The sequence below is a fragment of the Nyctereutes procyonoides genome, unplaced genomic scaffold (assembly GCF_905146905.1).
Source record: "Nyctereutes procyonoides isolate TBG_1078 unplaced genomic scaffold, NYPRO_anot_genome, whole genome shotgun sequence".
NCBI classification, from domain to species: Eukaryota; Metazoa; Chordata; class Mammalia; order Carnivora; family Canidae; genus Nyctereutes; species Nyctereutes procyonoides.
Window position 1 is genome coordinate 11,221,876 of NW_026575133.1, and position 22,188 is coordinate 11,244,063.

Consider the following 22,188-nt stretch of genomic DNA (forward strand, 5'->3'; position numbering starts at 1 on the left):
GTGTGTGGTTATAGGAGCAAGGTGAGGAATGGGGTATCTGACTCAGAATGAAGGCATACATAAAGCTCAGGAAGGTAGTAAGGGAATAAGGATGTTTGTTGAACCAAGTGTATGGTGGAAAACAAAAGTGAAAGTTGCAAGAGCGATACTGAGCAACAAGCATCATGCTTCTTCAGACATCAGAAGACCAGATCTAAGTCAGTTGGACAAGCCATTCTGCTGTACTGCCCCTCACCCCACTTTCCCTTTATTTTAATGGCTTCACTCCCAAAACCATCGATTCATTTCCCATTTTCTTATTTCCTCACTGTTTGGACCCATCTCCTTGCTTTCCTTGTTCCCTGAATACAGATGAGGGGATCTAGAGAGGCACCAGGGAAGATGACCAGATCCCAGTCCAGTCCTCAAACAGAAATCACAGTGCCAGTGAGATACAGAGAAATATACTGAAAATGATCAAACAGTTTGGGATTGAGGTGAAAGAGTAGCTCACAATATTTTTAAAAATAAGGTTTCTTTTTATCTTTTCAAACTGTGGTGTTATCATACTCTGTGCATTTTTTAGCAACTTGTTAATTTTACTCTAATCCATTTTAGAGACTGTTCTATGCCAGAACATAAGATTAATGGGCTAGATCTCTAACTACTTTACTGCAGTTTATTAAATGAAAATATCCAATTTGTCTATCCATTGTCTATTGATTGACCCAGAGCAAAAATGCATAATAAATGAAAAAAAAAAACACTGGAAACACACAGACAAAATTCATAATAATAGCCATCTCTGAGAGGTTTTGGAATTGAGGGTGACAAAGAGATCATTATCCTTATCAGTAATTTAAAAATTTTTACAACATATTTATGCATTACTCTTATAATTAATATTAACAAATCTGTACTATTACAAACAACAAGAAAGTTTCTTCAGTTTGGAAAACAAAGTCTGAGGAGACATATCATCAATGTGTGCAGTCACAAAAGGATAGAGATAAGGAACGAGTGAAGTTAGGATGGAGAGGAGACCTGAAATATTCTCTAATCTCAGACTACTCACAACTCTGCCACTATCTTCCTATGAGTACTTAGAAAGCTAGTGCTGTGGAAGAGCTATGGCAGGGAGAAAACAATGTTAAGGACACCAGGAAGTGTGTGTTTGTGTTGTTCTTAAATTTGGAGTGAAAGGGAAAATGTGTGGACCCACATCAGGCTTAGGACCAGAGAGACCACGTTAAGAGAAGACAGGAGATGAAAGAACATTACCACTTCCCCTTTCTTTCCCTTTCTGTCAAGGACAAAAGTCTTCAGACTAGAAGGTAGAACAAACCAGCATAAAAGGATTGAAACCTGAACATTTTGCTGCTGGAGAGAATTTGGCCCAGAGAAATTATTCTCTATTAGGGAATTCCAAAAACAGTAATATCCAAAGTTTTAGTTTAAACATACCAAGGAAGAAAAACAAGAATGAGACATGCCAATATATGATGATTTCTTGGGTGTAAGTTGAGGAAATGTACGAGTGTGCTTATGCTTTAATGTAAGAAAATATACACAAAACAGAAAGTAAAAATAGCCAAAAAAAAAAAAAAAAAAAAAAAAAAAGCCAAACCCCACAGGAATTATAGTATCTTCTCCCTACATCTCAATGAATCATTTTGTACACCCCTGGGGCACTGCTGCAGCTACCTCACCATGGAGACTATTGCTCTAGACTGTGGATTCATGGGTTATCCTTAATATTTAGCACCCAGAAGTGCAGACAACTGATTCTCAATTAAGTTTAATGAATGAATGAATGAATGAATGAATGAATGAATTCAACAAATATTTATGACTACTAATAATATGCAAAGGCAATTCTAAGGTGCTGAGGGCTTGGAAGTAAATTAAATAGAGGATAATGCCTGTACTTCATGAAGCTTCCATTTCCATACAGAAGGTAGGGAAGGTACAAAAAAACATAAATATATATATCAGGTGGTGATAACAACATTTATTGAAAGTTGTGTAGAAAAAAATATACAAACTATAAGATGGTTTAACTACATCAAAAACACTACTGTCATATGGTGTTGATCAAAGGCTGGTGTCCATCTGTTAAGTGTAGAATCGATATCATACAGGGCTTGCAAGGCTGTGCCCCTGTTGGCATCCTGCTCATCAACTGTCAACAACTTGGATAAGAATATCTATTGTGTGCCTACAAAATTCACACATGACACAAACTGAGGAAAAATAATGACTAGATAACAAAGGTGGTGGTAGCTCTAAAAGCAAGTCACTTGCCAAAGGGCATGTAGCTAATAAATGATATAATCAGATTGGAACCTAGGCTCTCTAATTTTTCTACAGCTCCATGTATCATCTGTAAAAAGGATAAAATAAATAAGATTGTTGTGAAGGGTACAAGAAAAGAGTAGGTGCAGCATCACTATTGTCAACAGTATGAATCAAACGGTCCTTTAGAGATGAAAAGTCTCTTAGAGATGAAGTAGTCCAAACAGCACATGTCACAATTAAGGAAGTCAAGGCTTCAAGACAATAAATATCATGTCCGAGGTTACACCACTCAAACAGCATCAAGGCTAGAAATACTAAGCCAGGGACACCTGGGTTGCTCAGCGGTTGAGTGTCTGCCTTTGACTCAGGGCATGATCCCCAAGTCCTGGGATTGAGTCCCACATCGGGCTCCCTGCATGGAGCCTGCTTCTCCCTCTGCCTGTGTCTTTGCCTCTCTGTGTGTGTGTCTCTCATGAATAAATAAATAAAATCTTTAAGAAAAGAAAGAAAGAAATACTAAGCCAGGTTCATGACTCCCTCCGATGATCTTTCTCATGAAAAATAATTCATTTCTCTTAACTCCTTAGTGTCTCCACAAAGACACTGTTGACTCAAAAGACAATGTGTATGTCTTATACTGGAAATACAAGGAGAGATGATGGGAACAATTCAGATAATTTGACATCCTACAAGGGTCATGGGCTGCTATGGCTTGGTTGGTTGTGTCTCCCCCAAATTCATATGCTAAAACCTAATTTCCAAGGAGATGGCATTAGGACGTGAGCCCTTAGGAGGTGATGAGTGCCCAAGTGCAAGAGGCCAGAGAGGGCTCCCTTGCCCATTCTAGCATGGAAGAACATGGCAAGAAGGTAACTAACCATCTGCAACCCAGAAGAGGGCCTTCATCAGACCCCCATCATGCTGGCAGTCTGATCTTGGACTTCTGGTCCCTCAAACTGTGAGAGAGAAACTTCTGTTGTCTATAAGCCATCCAGTCAGTCTGTGGTATTTTGTTAGAGCCACCCACACGAACTGAGACATGTGTGGTGGGCATTAGGTTTGCATGGGCCTACACGTATTTGAGAGAGTGCCATGTCTTGGAGTCTGGAAATAGCTTGCAAATAAGTTTAGTTTAGATCCTCAAATATCAGAGCCTTTAAGTGTGAAGGGGCTTCTCTGCAGTTACTTGAAAATAACTAATAGATTTAGACCCTTGTGAGAAACACAATGTTAGTCTCCACACTAGACTGCCAGATCCTCAGCCCTCACCAAAGGCTTGTTTAACCATCCTCGAATAGCTCTGCTCTACTCTTTCTTTCTTTCTTTCTTTCTTAAGATTTTATTTATTTATTCATGGAGACACCAGAGAGAGAGCCTGATGTGAACTCGATCCCAGGACTCCGTGATCATGACCTGAGCTGAAGGCAGATGCTCAAGCATTGAGCCACCCAGGTGCCCCATCTCTGCTCTACTTTTTGAGCCTGTTATGAAACAAACACATTCTTTTGTTTTGTTGTATTATAGATACTGCAGAAAAAAATACCCCAAGAGGCTCGAGCTCACAAGCCCCTCAATGTAGAAGGGAAAGTGACCCAGTCACAGTAGAGCTAGTAAAGGAACAAGGACAGAATCTGGTTGGATAATGAAGAAATCAGATTCATCCTCACAGCACGGGCCCAAGTTCCTGGGGTGTCAAATGGCAGCTACTCTCCTCAGTACTCTGCTTATTTACAAGGAATTTCTAGAGTTTTGAGTACGAGGTATGCAGAGATTTGGAACTGGGCAAATATCGTGATGATAAAACCTGTGAAAATACTTTGAAGGCTGTGCTAGTGGCCTTGGAACTCATATTAAACTGCGTGGCCAAGGAAACAAATGTGATGACGGAAAATGAGAAACACCTTCTAATTTCTTTAAAAATTCATACTCTGCTAGTGATGCAAATTCTACAGTTCTAGTCAAAAACATCTTACAGCAACAGAAAGAAGAGTGGGAGATAGGGAGGGGAAGTTGGAATGAAAGGAAAGTTGAGGAAGAGGAGGGAGAGGCTATGAAAGAGGAGATGAGGAAGAGAAGACTTGAAGAAAAGAGGGGTAGATGGCAGGGTAGAGATGTGAGGAGGATGACAAGAGGGAGAGGACAGAAGAGATTCCCTTCTAGCTGGCCATGCTGCAGGTCACATTCCTGTTGGTCTTCCCCCACCACCCACCCCAAATTCCATCAGCTGGGAAATAGGCATATATTATTCTTATAATTGGCATAATTTCTTTAAAAAACACTGCTTTCAGGAATCTAATTGGAAAAATAATGCATTTTCATTTAAAACACAATGGAAAGTGGACCAACGTATAAAAAAGGAAAATAAAACATTCACACTGTCCTTCCATCTGGAAGCAGTCACCTTTAACATTTTGTCATTGATCCTTCAGAGTACTTTTTTATGTTTCTGTAGGCATTCCTTTTTTTTAAAAAAAAAAAAAACAACTTTTGTATCATACCATCAGCACCGCACAGCAAAACATACTATAATATTGGAGCAGACTATTTTGCCAGCTGTACAATATTCTGTAATTTACCTAACTGATAGGCTGACCATGGGCTATCACTCGTGTCTATCCATAATACTGTGCTGGTTATCTTTGTAGGTAAATATTTGCATCTCTCTCTTATCTCTCAGTTTTTCAATAGGCAGAATTATTAAAAGAGGGAATTTTGCTAATTCAACGTGAATGAACATTTGTTTAAGACTCCTGATAAACTGTCCAACTGTCCTCCAGAAAGTTTACATAAGTTACACTCAGAAGAGCACATGAGTGTCCATTTTCCAAGCCTTCACAAGGCTAAGTATTATCTTCTCAAAAAACCTATCCCTTTAATAGATTAATAAATGGCATAGCCTTTTTAAAATTTAATTTATTTATTCATGAGAGACACAGAGAGAGAGAGAGAGGCAGAGACACAGGCAGAGGGAGAAGCAGGCTCCATGCAGGGAGCCCGACATGGGACTCAATCCCGGGTCTCCAGGATCAGGCCCTGGGCCAAAGGTGGTGCTAAACTGCTGAGCCACCCGGGCTGCCCAATGGCATAGCCTTTTTAATTTTTAAACCCTTTTAATTTTAATTTCCTATTTGTGAGATTCAACCTTTTTATGTTATTTTTTTCTTTTATAGATTTCCTGTTCATATTCATGGGTCTTAGATCTACAGAGATGTTTTTAGTCAAGTTTTCATTTATAAGAATGATTGAAATGTTTAGGATATTTATCCACTTCTTGGGCTGTCTTTTCATACATATATTTTAATTAGTTCATTTGGAACCTGAATTGTTTGGGGATTTAATGATTTTATTTTATGTAAAAAAATTTTTTAAGTAATCTTTACACTCAAATAGGGCTTAAACTCACAACCCTGAGATTAAAAATCACATGCTCTTCTAACTGAGCCAGCCAGGCACCCCTGTTTGGGGAATTAAAATCGCTGTTAAACAACAGAGGTCAGTCCTGTTTCACAGAGGTTTGTTTTTTGATGGGGAGCAGAAAACCTTGCTTTTTTCTTTGGTTAGGACAAAGAAGATGGGGAAAGGGGGAATAATGTATGTGTGTGTGTATGTGTTTGTGTGTGTGTGTGTGTGTGTGTATGTAATGGTGAGTACCTCCAAGTAGCCCTCCTGAGGGTGTAGGTGGTGTGAGATGCCCAACTGAACAAACTGGGGGACCCCAGAACTATAGGTTCAGGGGTGAGGAATCCTCTGCTCTAGGACAAGTAAAGGGACTACATCATTAGGAAAATCCATTTTGTTCTGAGATCTTCATCTCAGGTCAGACCCTAAAATGTTCCTCTAAAAATAATTTTATTAGACAGCAATATCTTGCCCTTAATTAGCAGGTGATGCCTTAATGGCATACTGGCATCTAACAGGGATTGTGTGCCTACGAGCTCAGAGTGAGAGCACAGAGGTCCCTGAGGTGAAGAAGAGACAACAAACATAATCCAGAATTGGGCTTACTCACCATTTTTTCTGGTCACTTTGTTAGCTGAGCAACTAACCGATGGCATAAATAAATAAATGGTCAAATGGGACAATTATTCCTTACAGAATTCCAATTAATACATATATAAGAAATTATAGAAATAGAAAATTTCTATTAGGACACCAGAGAAATCATTGCTGAAGGCAAAATTCACTGATGAATATTGAAATTAGTGAGTGAAATGCATAGCTTTACAGTATCCCTCCCAAAATATTTATTAATTATTGTAGTGCTTTTAGCATATGTTCATACAATTTTTGATACTCTTCCTGCCAGGAGTTGGAGATTAATTCTCCCTCCTTTGAGTATGTACTGGACTTAGTAACTTGCCTTTAACCAATAGAGTACAGAACAGGAAAAACAGTAACTCTGCAATGGAGAAACCTAGCAGATCCCACCTTAATCAAGTGATCAAGGTTAGCATCACTGGTAAAAAGACATATTGATATTTTGCACTGTTTGATATGATGTCATGAGAAGGGCAAATCATTTCTGTGATATTCTCCCCAACAACCTATAATCCTGTAATCATGAGAAACTATCAGACTAACCCAATTTGAGGGACATTCTAAAAAATATCTGACTAGTACACTTCAAAATTGTCCAGGTCATCAAAGACAAGGAACAATTGAGGAGCTGCCACAGATCTGAAGAGACTTAAAGATGTGAGAAATAAGTGCCATGTGGGGTTCTGAATTGGATTCTGGATCAGAAAAAAAAAGGATATTATTTAAAAATCTGGGGGAAGCCAAATAAAGTCTCTAGTTTAGTTGACAGCCTTTTAGTACTATTAATTTCTTAGTTGTAAATAGTGCTCCACAGTCATTAAAACATATTAACTTAGGAGAAGCTGACTGAAGATCACATGAAAATTCTGTCTTATTTTTGCAATTCTTAATTGTAAAATTACTTTGAAATAAAAAATTAGGGAGAAAAAAATTATACCCAAATCTTTTAATTACACCAAAAGTACTACAAGTAGGAAAGTGACCTTTTCTATTTTTCCTAAATCATTGTCACTACATGGAATGGATGGATCACGTCATTTTATCATGTAAAAGCAGGTTTAAAACTACTGTAGCATTTCAGTTGCTGTAAGTTTGTGATTCATAGGTTTCAATAATCACAACAAAGAAAGCAATTCTAAAAAAGATAATATTGGAAAAGTGGCTCTTATTATTGAGATATTCTCACTATTTGTGTAGAAATAGAAAACAATGTGGACAGCCAGGAATTTTACTAATTCTAGGCTGCCCTGGTTACTATAGGAAGAGCCTGATTGCAGCTGGCAACATAAATATGCTGGCCTAGGAACTGATGCGGTGTGAGGGTGAATGGGAAGGTGTGGCTGATGTGGCTGTACGCTGCATCTGCCTTGGGTTCCTCTCTCTTAGGCAACTTATTTTCCTTGGCTACTGAATTACTCAGGAAGGCTAACTGCTCATAAGAGGCGCATTCTAGAAGAGCTAGTTTGTTCCCTGGGTTAGTGATGCAGAAGCTATCCCAGGCACATAAATATTCTAACAAGTTTCATCCTGTCACAAGAGAGTCACAAAATTGCTCTGTTCAGCACATGATAATGGCTCTGTAATTCAATTATTGGTAGAATTTGTCTTCTGGTATTTATCTGCCTTAAACTTTGGGCACTCATGGAAAACCCTTTACCATAAATTTCATCAATGCTGCAGCAGGTTCTGTCCTATACCTCAGGGTACATCTTGCCATGCCTGTGAAAACCTTGACAGCTTTCTCTAAATTATGGAATTGCTTTGTTTAGGGATGTTGATGTTTAAAGTGCCAGAGCCAAACAATAAAAAACAGTGGGACAGATCCATTCCCTCTGGTTATTCTCTTTAGAGAAAGAGAGATCCTGACGGACAGATAGAAGACAAAGTTCATTCTCAATCCAAAAGGCTATTTTCAGCCATTTATCTGGAATTATGTAGAAGGGGTTCCTGTAACTCATAGGAGGTCAGATGTGATAGCCTTAAAGTTTTCTAAGAATCCTGATAACATTTTTAACACATTCATGAAAACATCTGGGCTGGTCATATATATGGATTCACTAGTCTCAGAGTTGGTTTTAGGATCTTCCTCTACCCACTCCGCCTCTCCTTCTTATCTAGTCAAATAAGCCAATTTCTGGGTCTTCTCTACCACTGTTTAGAATTTACCATCCCATATCTCATCAATTACCTACTAAGACAACCTTATCTAATCTTTGATTTGAAAAGTAGATATCTATAGTTACCTCAATCCCCATATTCATTTTCCAATTTTCACATATTCAATATTTATTGAGCACCTAGTCAATTTCAAAATGTTCGTTTTTTTTTTTTTTTTTCCATTTGAACATTTCTTAAATCAGTAGGTACCTTACAATCATCAAAATAATAAAGTTTAACTGGCAGGGTTTTTTTGGACAATACACAAAATAAAGGTGTATCTTCATTCAATGGGATTTTAGAGTTGATGATATATGGTATGTGCCGGGCAGTGTTCTAGGTACTTCACTCTACTAGCTCTTTGATCAATTTTTTCTCATCTTTGTCCTATCAACAGACAAGTCCCTCTCCTTAGAAACCATTCCTCAGGAACACTGCTACCATAATTTAATATGGATATATATTTGTGCAACTATCTTCTTTTTCCTTCTCCTCTTTCCACTTCTCAGTGTTTCAACATGTGTTAATAGAGGCTGACCTTACATCTCAGTGTTTTGAATATAAAAAGGGGAAGCATGGCTCAGCTAGAAGAGGATTACCACTTGAAAACCATGTGACATGCACATTTTATTCATCTTTTTGGGGAGGCATTAATCATGTTTTAAATTATTTGGGAGACAATCCCACTATTGTAGGTGGAAGCATAATTGTGTTTTTGTTTTTATTTGGAGATTATATATGGTTTTACAAGCTGCACCAGGTACCAAGTTTTCAAAGGGTAGACTGTAGTGATCTTATACTGGATCAGCTTGGCCAACCGACAATTGTATTTCCCAGAGTCTCCATTTGTTTCAAAGTAGAATTGACCAAAAAGAAATACATGTGAGGAGTGGAAGACAGGAGAGGAACAGCAGCCAGTTCACTCTGAAGGCAAGGTGTAGAGAGGCAGTGACAAAGTGCTGGCAGGTCTCCATCTGTCTTTGGTTTTCCCTTTCCAACTCCCGGTGTGCCTCCCCTTCCAGGCTGCAGTCTTGTGCCCTCAGGCTGCAAGCCAGATGGAGAGCTGCAAACTCAGATGGGGGGAGGCGAGGTTCCACTGTAGTCCCATCTCAGCAGCTGCAAACCCCTTGAGGGTAAGGGCTTCTCTTAACGCATACTGTTTCCAGTATGTTTTCACAGCCAGGAGTTAGATCTAAAAATTACTCAATTGATATAGATTAAATGAACTGAGTAAGAAGGGCTTTTAGGTAATCAAGAAGCTATAAAATTAAACACTGCATTGATTTATTCATCGTTCCTGATTCTGGGGCAATAGAAAGGTAAATTATGTGTTTGCATTAAAAATTCCCATCTGAGGGGCAGCTGGGTGGCTCAGTTGGCTAAGCACCCAACTCTTGATTTCAGCTCAGGTCAGGATTTCAGGGTCGTGAGATGGAGCCCTGTGTGGGCCTCCTTACTGGGCATGAAGACTGCTTGATATTCTCTCCCCATCTGCCCTTCCCCCCACCACTTGCATGTGCTCTCTCTCAAAAAAAGAATTCCCACTGAAAATATAAATTGTGACACGGGATATCAGAATGAGATGATTCCCATATTCCTGAAATGAATGCCCAATTCTTCCTTATTAACTGTCACTTAAAAAGGACTATATCCTCATCATGTATTGCACATGTCTAGGGTTGAACCCGAGTTCCCATTTTAATCCTGACAAGTAGATAAGGAAGACCACACGATGACTGATACACAGATGAAGTCAGTAAGGCTTAAAGATGCTAATTAAATAGCTTATTGTCATACCCCTTGAAAACAGGATTCTAACAAAGTCATTCTGACTCCAGAGCTTTCACTGTTAAACACTAAACACCATCTCTTACTGGCTTGAAGCAACACACAAAGGTGACCTATGACTAAATGAGCAAGAGAAATAACATACTCAGGTGCTGTATAAACCCACAGGCTCCTGAACTTGAAGGCTAAGTGAGGTCTGATCTAGGGCATAAGTCAATTTCTCTTAATATTCTTCTAAATTAGGAAACCATGACGAGGAGGATTTTTTTTCCTGTCTCTCTTGTGCTCCTTCACTGCCATTCCCTGCACTCTGCTATCACAGCAGTTGTTAGTGGGAACCTGGAGAAGTGACTGAGTCTCAGCCGCTCGCAGATGGAGGAGCTGCAGCCCATGGAGACAGGAAATCATCAAGATAAGGAGGACAGGGATCAATGATGGCCATTAGTGAATGAAGGCTATGGGAAAAGCGATGGGCTCACACGCTGTAGTAGGGGGAATTTAACTTAATTTGTAGGGAAAATTCGATCATCATAGGGAGAGATTACTAATGGAGGAAAATGCAAGCGGATTAGAAAATCGTGCTCACGGGGAGATCATTAACAGAAAGAAAAAAAGTATAAAACATCAGGCCTCTCAAGGATAATGAAAATTCTCTTATCTAGCACGTGCAGCACAGGGACAAGAAATGCCCCGGTGAAGCTCCAGGGATGTGATCTGAGGAATGTGTTCCCACCACTTCTCCCTGCTTCTGACCCAAACCACAGGCATGAGTTCAGCTCACAGGATAGGGGGCCAGGAACAAGAGAAGACTGTCTGGGAGGAAGAAGGAGAGTGTTAAGAGAAGAGGCAATCATGTCAATACTCCGAAGAAAGGCAGGTCCAGGGTTCTTCCCCTGAACTCCATGCTCTTAGCTGTGTAAAGGATCTGCCAGTTGGGGCACTCTGGGCAGCAGTCACTTTGTCCTTGCTTACATGGATCTCATTACCCTTAGGACAGCCTCTTGGGTTAATCAACTGCCTACTGCATAGAAAAGTGTTCCTTTTACTGATGTAGAGTTCTTCCCCTTCAATATATCCTTAGATGGGCTGGGAGTCTAACCTTTTTCATGCCAGAAAGAAAGGTCATCTACTAATGGCTCTCTGATGTGACAAGCAAAGTCCATTCAAGACATGCTTCACTCTGAATGTGTATGTGGGTTTATGTGTGTGCATGTACATACATGTGCATATGCGATGAATTTCAGTACTGTGTGTGTGTATGCATACACCAAGTGTCTACTATTCCATTTACTGTCATACAGATGATAGAAAGATATTAAAGACAGGTCCTTAAGGAATTATCTATTAGCAAGAGAGGAAGTGAGGAAATAAAAAGATATGCAGAACATACTAAGTGCTAAGTTATCTAATAATAATTATGATAATATGTCATTTTTTCATTCTCAAAAAGTGCCTTGTAAGAAAGAAACTGAAGCTCAGGCAGGTGAATTAGTTTCTCAAGATTGCCCAATTAGTAAAGAGCAAAGCTGGAATCTGAAACTCAATATGCTGACTCTCACTCAGCCTGTGCTCTTTCCACCAATCATATATATAGACTTACAGTACAACACATGTAGGTTATGATGCACTGAGTTTTATTTGTGACATAAGCACATTTAAATTCAAAGAAAGAGATTCTTTTTGCCTACAAAAACAAGAAGCATGAATTGAAGAAGGTTCCAAGGGTAAAGGCCATAAAGATCCACTATTGGGATCCTAATAATGGCAAAGATCCTCATCCATTGTCTTTGTGGTCAAAACCAAAACTCTCCTAACACATAGTAATTGCTAAAATTTAATCTCTGCTAAAAAACAAAATAAGGACAGTTTATTCCCAGGTGGGAGTATTTATAAATAATCATAGAGATGTATAGACTGGTTCATAGACCAGTGCTTTGAATTATTTACCTGGCCTTAAAAAAATATTTATCTGGCCTTTTGGGAATTTAGCATACAGAGTTAGGAGTATGGGGTGGGAGAGGTAAAAAAACCTGTGCACTCAAACTCAGGTGGCAAGAATCTAGTTATGTTCTGACTCGTTATGCTGTAAGCAATGAGGAATCTCATTGCAATGTTTGATCAGGGAAATGTTTGATCAGGGAAATGCTTACAAGACTCCTGAGGCAGTGGTATATGAGGAGAGGAGGGCTTTTTCACTATCCCTAATGAGCCAGGGTAATGCGAAGGAGAACAGAAGAGGAAGTGGGCAGGTGTAACTTCACAGAGGTAGGAGTGATGGGGATTAGAAACATGACATTTGAGATGAAGTAAGAGAACAGAGATGAATATGGTTCAAGTGCTAAGGGTGGAACACAGGGTATACAGAAATACAGAAGCCTATAAATAAAAATCTGATCCTGAAGAGTGTGAGATATTCTACTCCCAGCTCAGAATAAAATCGAAAGCTAGTGATGGTGTTTGTTGAGAAGTTCACTGCAAATAAAGGGAATACCTGCTTTAGAGCTTTAAGTGAAGGATGAAGCAGAGTATCTTCAAAATTCAAAAAACAGCCTTACTCCCTTCCAATTACAGTACACCTAATTTTCTAGTTATTTTGGTAATGTAGAATTTTACATTTTTATTCTACTTCACTAGTTTATTCTATTCTATTTATTTTATTTTTGTAATATCATTAGACTCCAACCCTTTTCCACCTTGCAAGACATGGGGAAGGAAAAGTGCAGAAGATTCCCTTGTGGAATCCATTACAACTATCTGGGGAAAGAGAAAAGAGTTACAGACAGTTCACACCACACCCTCTATTGTCCCTTTGGTGTGAATGGCTTAGAAGTCTTGAAGGTGCCATGCTCAATGGCCAGCACATCTGAAGGAGGAAGAAGAAAGGTCACAGACCTGTTGTATATACAACAAACTACCAAACAACAAGGAAAAAAAAAAAGAACACAAAACAAACACCTCTCACTGGCCCAGCAGCAATATTCAACGAGGACTTGAGGAGCAGTGGTAGCAGTATGAGTCAGAAACAGAGAAATTGCCTTAAGTTCTGAAGTGTTTTCTGGCATGGTCAGATAACACCAGCCAAAGTTTATAGATCTGTGTCTTCTGCCTGAGGTTAGGTGAGAAAACACGGGAGAGGGATGACAGGCCAGGTATAGAGACAAATGGGACTTTAATGACTGGGCATAGGGCCCAATGGGAGTGAGGCCAAAGGAAATAAATGCCTGCTAACATAACAGTTCTGAGGAAGAAGAAAGCTCTGTGGAGCAGGGTCCTCAGCAGAGCTTCAAGAAAGCTGGTGCTCAAGCCAGGCTTTCTTGGTCCCTAGCATAGTGGGGCTTGTGAAGGTACACGGAGGCACTATGGTGTAATTAAACACAGTCTCTTCAGCTAGTCATATCCGGGTTTAAATTCCATCACCATAACTGATGAGCACATAGCATTAGTCAGGATTATTTAGCCTCTCAGGATTTTACTTTCTTACTGATCTTCTTACTTCTTCTGGAGTAAACCTGGGAAAAGACCTGCTGCTAGCGATCACCAGGAAGAAAGCCTGCCTGAGGGTAAAGCTACCACCAAGGAGGGCGGAGTTGACATATCAAGACAGATCAACTCACTGAGCATCCGAAATGAGTGGAGACTGGATATAAGTTAGACCTTTTGACTTTCTAGATACATGAGTCAATACCTCTTTTAAAAAACCTTTTTCTTTTTTGTTAACTAGGTTGCATTTTTCTATTACAGATAAAAAGTTTTGATGACTAAATTATTTCAGGTCACTGATTTGAGGATTGACTAAAACAGCGTATGCAAGGTGCTTAGCATAGGGGTTGGCACACAGTAAGCGCTCAATAAATGGGACCTCTCAAAGATACGGAAGGGAGAGTTATTCATATTGGCTGGCACTGAATCATGGGAATGAATGATAATGTGTAAACACTCTCAGAAGCACTGAGTATGGACTTGCAAGTATTCTTGTACCTCTCTGCTGCACAATACAGCTGTCACATGCCTGAAACAAGACTGGCATTCTACAATACAATAGTTCATTGTTGAGTCAACTCTTAATTTTCTGCGTGTGAGTTAGTCACAGAAAATATATAATCACCATTCAGTTGTCCCTACTTCCAGCCAGTCCCCCTATATGTCAGAACAACATAATCAATAAGGTAAGTCTGAACCTATTTTTAATTAAGTGAAACAGCTCTAAGGTTGCCTTGTCTTTTGCATAGATAATAGATTGCTGAGAGGTTTATAATGAAAACTGCCTTCCATTGCTTTGTTCAAAAATTGAAACAGATCCCAAGAAGGCCACATTCAGCAACTGCTAATAGTGAATTTGGCTTTTGGCAGGACCTTCCCTTATTCAAATATTTTGGATACCACTGATCATCCAACTCTATGCCCTTGTCAAAGTCAAAGCAACGCCTTGGCTTTTATCTATTGAACTGTTAAACTAACAGCTATTATTGGGAGATGCAGGTCAGAAATAAAATTTAAATATAGAGCTGATTTTTACTATTGCAAGCAAGGGCCATGGGCCCAGACAGACCAAGTTTCAAAACTTGGCTGTATCATGCATTATGTATGTTATGTTGGATAAAATACTTCACTTTTCTATTTTATCAAATTGAGGCTAAGAATCCCTATCTCACAATCTTGTTATAAGGATCAAAGGACATGATTTATCAGGTGCCCAGATCATTCTATAACTTAATAGAAATTCCCATTATGGAATTTTATTTTGCTGACACTTGGTTCTCCCATCTGTACTTTTTTTCCCTAATGAAAATCTATTCTCCCTTTTTATGATAACAGAATCCTGTTTTCTCCTTCTTAGTAATCATCTTTCCCCTAACCTTGAACCATGCGGTTGGACTAGGACTCAACCTCACCTCCTATTTCAATTCCCTGACCTACATGAGTAGTCTACCACCTTCTATAGCCTTGACCACTCAGATTCAATCTCTGGAAATATAAGGAAAGAGGCAGGTTGGTTTTATGGGGCTTCTAAACTGTTAGAAAGTGGACTAAAGCTGATAAAGTCCATCATTGCCACAAATGAGAAAACCAACCTGAGGATAAAGCCAAGAAGGGGGAAAACAAAACTAATAGATATAGAAGGTCAGCCACTATTAAGAATATTATTACTATTAGTCAATGGGCATTTAATACAATTCTTAGGTTCCGGTCATGTAAACACTTCATGAGAAACATCTCATTTAATGAAGTAGGTATTAATTATCTTCACATCACAGAAGCGAGAAAAACAACAACTGAGGTACACAGGAGTAACTTCTCTGTGATCCCTTACTGAGTAAATGGTAAAGCTGGACTCACACCTCAGTATCTCTGAGCCCCTTAATCTCCAGGCTTTAATTCCAGTGTAACTGATCTCTGACATAAGAAAGAACAAGACTGCTATCACAGTTAAATAAAAAGGACACCTACTCTATTAAGTGTAATACCGTACTAAGATGTGTTTTATAAACTGCTATATATACATGTAAATCGGTTTTAAAGACAATATGAACTCCTTGGAGGAAAGTTCATATTTATGTTAATTGTGGCAGTGCTAACAGCAACCACTGTGATAACATAAGAATAAACTCTTATGTTCCATAGTTATTTTCCAATTGCCATCGACTAGTTTCAGAGATGGCATTGCTATTGCCACCCAAGCAGGTATTTCTCAAGTGGACTAGGTGATAAGGAAAAGACATGAATTCATCTTCATTTTTCTCTATGGGAAATGCTATGTTATTACCCAGAGTCACTTACACCAGACAATTTATCACTAGAAAAGTTGCCTCCATCCTTCCACACCCCCACAACCAGGCTCCAAGCAAAAATTATTAAAGGGGGCCTCTTTTAATTAAGCTTGCTGAGTAATCCTAGATAGCCCCATAGTTCCTGTGTAATTTGAAGCAATTGGTTTCCAGGAGTGAGTCTAATAAATATTGCTTTGACTGACATCTTTGCTGCCAGCCTCAGGAAGTTGCTCAGTCAGAAATACAGACCATGTGGCCAGAGATCAAGAGATTTTCATCAACAGTCATGTGTACTGTGCAATTTACAAGGTCTCATGCCTCTCTGGAAAAACTAACAGAGCTTAAAGAACCCACGGGGGCCATCTGCCAAGCCCAGTTGGAGAGAGACTCATGCAGGCTCGGTGGCCAAAAGAGCTTCGGGTTTTCTCTACTCATCTGCCTGAATGGGTTGGATTTCCAGTGGCTCACAACTCCAGCCCAGAAATGAAGGCCAAGAGGCAGAGGCAATGGAGTCCACTGATTTAGCAGAGCATGGACCTTGGAGCCAGACTGCCTGCATTTGAATCCTGGCTCTGCTATTTTCCGGCTGTGTGACCTTGGCTAAATTAGTTAACCTCTCCATGCCATAAGTTTCCCATCTGTGAATGATGATAATGCAAGGCTTACTTCATTAAATTGTTAGGGGAATTAAATGGCTTAAGTTTGAATCATGCTTATCACAATGTTAGGGCTTGAATGGGGGAAGATGTGTCTCTCTGTTCCCAAAGGTAGAAGGAGGGGCATTATTTATTTTATTTAAAAGACAGATTAATCAGAATTCACCCACAATCATTTTTATGAAGATAAAGATATTAGGACATTTGGTTACAAGGGCTTTTCTAATCAGGCTTTCAGATAAAAGACCCCTACTCAAAGAATAGATAAGAATAGAAGCAATTAGCATTGGCCAAAGCAAGGATGAGGTCTGTTCACTTCATAATGCTGTGTATAAATAAGACCATTAGTGAGCTACAAAATATTGTGTACCATGTACACTTACAGGGAAAATATTCTCATCTCAATTTTGTTTTTTGGTTTTTTTTTTTTTTTTTTTTGGTCCATCTTTTTAGTTAACATTTTTCTTTGTTTCTGTTGGGAAGAACACATGTCCATCTAGTCCTCTGTGAAGTGGAATTTTCTACTTTCCTTGGCTGGGTCCACAGGCAATTTCAAGTCACTTGGAAGCAGAACTTGAAAGACTGGCCCCTTACACTTTCTCACTGGCAAACTATACACTTCATTTCCAGGTTAAATTAGGTGGACCTCATTCATTTATTTTAGCCCTTCATTTGTTTATTTTCTTTGCACACATTGTCTTTACCAAGTAAAGACAGAATGAGAAAACAAAAACAGAAACAAAAAACATGGTCCCTCTTTCCAAAGAGTGACTTTATAATTTATGGGCAAAATATACAGAGATGCAAGGTGTCACATGAATAAGTGACAGGATGAGCAAGAGAGAAAGAGAAGAAATGTTGACCAAAGATGGGAGACTCAGTGACAGCTAGAGTGGAATTCCTAGAGAAGGAAGAGGCTAAACCCTGGGAGAAAGGCTCAAGCCAAAGCTGAGCAAAAACAGCAGTGGGAAAGAGGTGAACAGCTTCCGTGAAACAAAAGCCTTCTTGAGTTATAAATGTCTCTTTCTGATGGGAGAAAATAAGGCATCTTTCCATATAGAATTCTCTATGTGTTATCTTTGAGCCCATTTGTTTGCAAATGACTTGTCCTTTACTTTTTTGGGCAGTTTCACCAGCATTTTAAGACATTCTTCTAATGCAGTTTCTCTGGCTTTCTACTCCCATGGGGGTTTTTAGGGCAGCGCTTGAAAATAAGAAATATGAAAATGCATTCCCCTTAGAAGTGAGAGAATTGGGATAGGTGTGGGGAGCTATCAGGGGCCTGTAAGTCCAAAGGCACATAAGAGGTGATGTGATTTCAGGAGGAGTAAAGGGGAGACACCTTTCAGAGTTGCAGGGAGCCTACTGGCCCCTAAAAACTCAGGGTTCCAATAATTCTGAATGATATGGACATGAGATATTGAAACCTTTGTTGGAGCTAGTTCTTATAGTACTGTTTACACCAGCAAAAGTCTAGAAACAACCTAATGTCCTTTCCATGGGCAGATTAGGTCAAGGAGGGTAGAGTCATATGTTTCGGAAAGGGTTAGGCTATAAATTCAAAAGGGAATGATAGGTACAGTCAAAATTACACTAGAATGCTTCTTACTTTGTTCTTACTGTCCCAGGATCTAGGCCTTTGGAAACTCAAAAACCCAAAAGAACTTATATTATTCCCTTTCTTTTCAGCTGTGGCTATGGGATCCCATGGAAGGAAGCCACGTCTAGTTTAAATGGGGGGATGGGCCCAGGTGGTAAAGAAAAGAAAGAATATTACTTTCTTTGCTTCTTTCTTTCTTTTGCTGCTCCTCTATTGCTCTCCCCCATGTGCAGACACAGCAAGAAGGCAGCCCTCTGCAATATCCTGTACTATCCTCTGAAACATCTTGCAATATCCTTTGAAATATCCTGGTCTTCACCAGGAACTGAATCTGCCAGCACCCTGACCTTGGACTTCCTTGGCCTCAAGAACCATGAAAAATAAATGTGTTGTTTATGCTGCCAACTCTATGGTATTGTGATATAGCAATCTAACCTAAGAAAAAATATATATATGTTTACCAAACAGACAGAATATATATATGTTTACCAAACACACAGAACATTTATGGAAAGAAATAAGAAACTAAGAATGCTGGTTGTGCCCCAATGAGGAGACGTGAAATCAAGGAATGGGAGGAAGATCTTTTAGACTAGTAAGATCTACTTATCTACACTGAAAACCCTTATTTTAACTTGTAAGATATGTGACAGTGTCTATTTTACAAGTCCCATCAAAATATAACAAAACAAAGCCCTTGTTACAAAGCCCTTGTTGTTCACTGTTCTACAGGATCTATTTTGGGCTAACTGAGTAATCTGTGGCACAGCTTTAACATTTCCTTGAAATATTGACTATTCCAATATCACATCCTGCCCTAGGGCAATGTGGGCATATCTCAATAAGGACAGACCTCACATGACAGATCTGGGTGAGGAAAATACTCCAATGCTCATTTACTAGGTGATCTCTTAGTGGGGTACAAAATAAAATGAGACTTACCAGTAGAACCTGTTTGGTACGACCCCTTCCTGGATTAGCTGCCACCTTCTCCCAAATTCGGCAGAGCTGTATAACTGTAGAGAAGAGAAATTACTTAGCATCATGACCCCATGGCACACCAAATATGCAAATATTATTTCACTGGATCAATAACAATAAATAACAGCAGCAATAGTATCTATCATTTGTTGCGCACCTGCCATATGCCAAGAGAATGATCCAAATATCATCACTACTCCTCACATCCATTTTGCAAGGTAGATGTTAGTATCTCCACTTTACAGCTGAGAAAGCTGAAGTTCAGGAAAATGGTGTGATTTGCTGGAAATCATATACCCTCTAAACATTAGAATGAGCGGGGATTCATCCCCTTTTCTACTTGGTGACAAAGTCATCAGCACCACTTGACCTATCATATGCAGATCATTGTGCAGAATATAAAGAAGTGCAAACTGGAGATGTGGCTCTCGAGGAGTAGACAGTATAACCTGAACTAAAATAATGAGAAATGCACGTGGCCACAAGTGACAGAGGAATGCCAAGGAAGGAGAATCAGAAGTCAGAGAGGGATGCTTCACAGATGTGTGCAGATTCAGCTGAGCTCTGAATGAATGGCAGCATTCACACCAACAAAAATGGGACAGGCACTACAAGAGGAGCAACGTGGGCCCGAGGGGTTAGATACACAGGGATGGTATACAAATAATCCTGGCTCATCTAAAGAAGTGTAGATTGGAAATGTGGGAGGCAGCTTGGAAAAAGGCTTTCAAAAGCAAGTTAGGGAGACAGAACTGATCCTGCAGGCCAGAGGAGCCAGTGTTGGTCGTACCAACAACAGCCAGAGAAGCTTCAGGCCATTCCAGCAGCCCACATGGACTACACCTTCCCTGTGATCCAAGTGCTTCCTGTGCGTTATTTCATCTCATCCACACCCCATCCCCATGATGATATCTGAAGTTATTTTACAGAGGGCTCTACAGCTGTTAAGAGTTTAAGTCCACATGTGACATTGCTTCAGTACTCTCCGAGGGCAATGGTCATGAGACAGGGTTTAATGCTCCACATACTCCATCCCGTCCAAACATGATTCTTCTTTTACATCCTGCTCTTTATCATGGCTCATTCCACATCTCCGCTGTTCTCCAATAATCTTTACAACTCCATGGAAGTGTCCTCTGATGGCAGCCTGGAGATTCCTGCGGCTCCAGGTATTCTGGTTCCCATGGGCTACTGGCTACTGATTTGATAAATATCATTTGGAACATCTCCTTTCTATGTGCCTGGTCTATAGCCCACTGACGCCTCCAATCTTCCCCCAGTGCATTCACCAAATCCCACACTGAATGGATAATGAGTCATACCATACTGAGTACCATGATTACCCAGCCTTGTCCTCTCTCCAGCTCCAGCACTCAGTAAAGGGTCAAATGACTCACCAAGTGATTCACCAAGGTTGCAGATGTGCTGGGCAAGTCATAGGAACAGGTCAGCTCAAGTGAGTATTTACCAATCCTTGAAAGACGCTACCTAACAACATTGTGTCCAATTGGATTAAAACATGTTCTGAAGCCATTTTTTTTTCAAAGCTGAAATATGTGATTACTAAGCAAGCAGCTTAATTGGCTCTAACTACACAGTATTTGGGCATTTGGTCAAGGAGAATTTGTGGCTTTTTCTTTCAAGTCTTACTATTTTTGTCTTCTTCATCATGCCTGGGTACATTTTATGCCTGATTCCTTTTAAGAGTGCCAAGGAGAGATGGGGAGGCAGTTCCTCTCACAGAGATAACAGAGGACGAGACAACTCACTCCCTCTTAATTCAGAACCCAAGCATCCAGAGCATGCACATCTTGCTTCTTATTCACTAGCATGTCCTAAACTCTTGGCATTTGAATACAGAGACTTGTAGAACAACAGCAAGCACCCAGTCTGGGAGGGTCGGCTTCTCGAAACTCTCCCCTTGCTCTAACTTTTTTTAAGCCCAGAGCTGTACTTCTTCCCATGAGTTTAAAGAGAATAGAGTTCACACCATTCTGTGTGCCTATGTCTATATATAAATGTATGTTAATATCTATATTTATATATGAAGATTTATGCAAATATAACAGAATCAGGATGGCTTGATATAATAACAATTCTGTGCATGAGGCTGGACTCATATATCTTGAAAATCAAATATTAACTCTGAGGCCTCATATGGTGACACCAAGGAACTCAATCCCTGCCCCCACACAGCATTTATCTTTGGGAGGAATTACTAGGTGCCAGCATATGTGTGTATGTGTGTGTGTGTGTGTGTGTGTGTGTTTTCTCAATGTCTTTTTTTTAATTGATCCCCCTAGGCTTGGATTCAGAATCTCTGGACCAGTCAAGTATGTCCCATGATATTTGTTTTTATCCTCTTCAAGGGGCTGCTTTGTTATTTGTGAGCATCCAGAGGGCCCTCAAGCAGTAGGTGTATCAAACAATCCAATAAACCAAGCCTCTCTCATTCTACTTGGTGACATTCTTTTCAGTTTTCTCTCTTAAAAGGTATCTCTTGGTGCTGGTGAACTCACCTCACTTTCTCATTCACACCTGAGCAGACTTCCTGTGCTGTGTCTTCACTGGTGTTACCCACTCTGGCTGAGGTGACTTCAAGACTTGCCAGTCTTCTTTTTTTTAGGTCCAGAACAAAATATGCCTTTTCTATGAATCTTCTACATGCTAAAATTCCCAGTGGCCTCATTTTAGAAGATCTATGGTTCAACAGATGGTATCAAACTACAGGCCACATATTTATACTTAATTTTCTTAGTAGCTTTCCAAGAGAGCCATCTATGAATGCAAGGCAGATATTTCTTTCTATCTAAAGTCACTCTAAAATATTTGAGACTACTCCCTGCCCCTTTAATGAGACTATAAAGCTTACAAGGATGGCGAATTATTTCCTTCTAGAAAGCAGCTAGAACATAATAGATGG

At 39.7% G+C, this 22,188-nt stretch overlaps 1 protein-coding gene across 1 annotated transcript in view; it reads right to left on the reverse strand.

The window, feature by feature from the left end:
- The window catches only part of SORCS1 (sortilin related VPS10 domain containing receptor 1), a 495,004-nt gene that overhangs the window by 144,416 nt on the left and 328,400 nt on the right, over positions 1 to 22,188 (reverse strand). Inside the window, 1 exon segment of the mRNA XM_055300554.1 lies at positions 19,227 to 19,300. Within this exon segment, the coding sequence (XP_055156529.1) occupies positions 19,227 to 19,300 (74 nt within the window).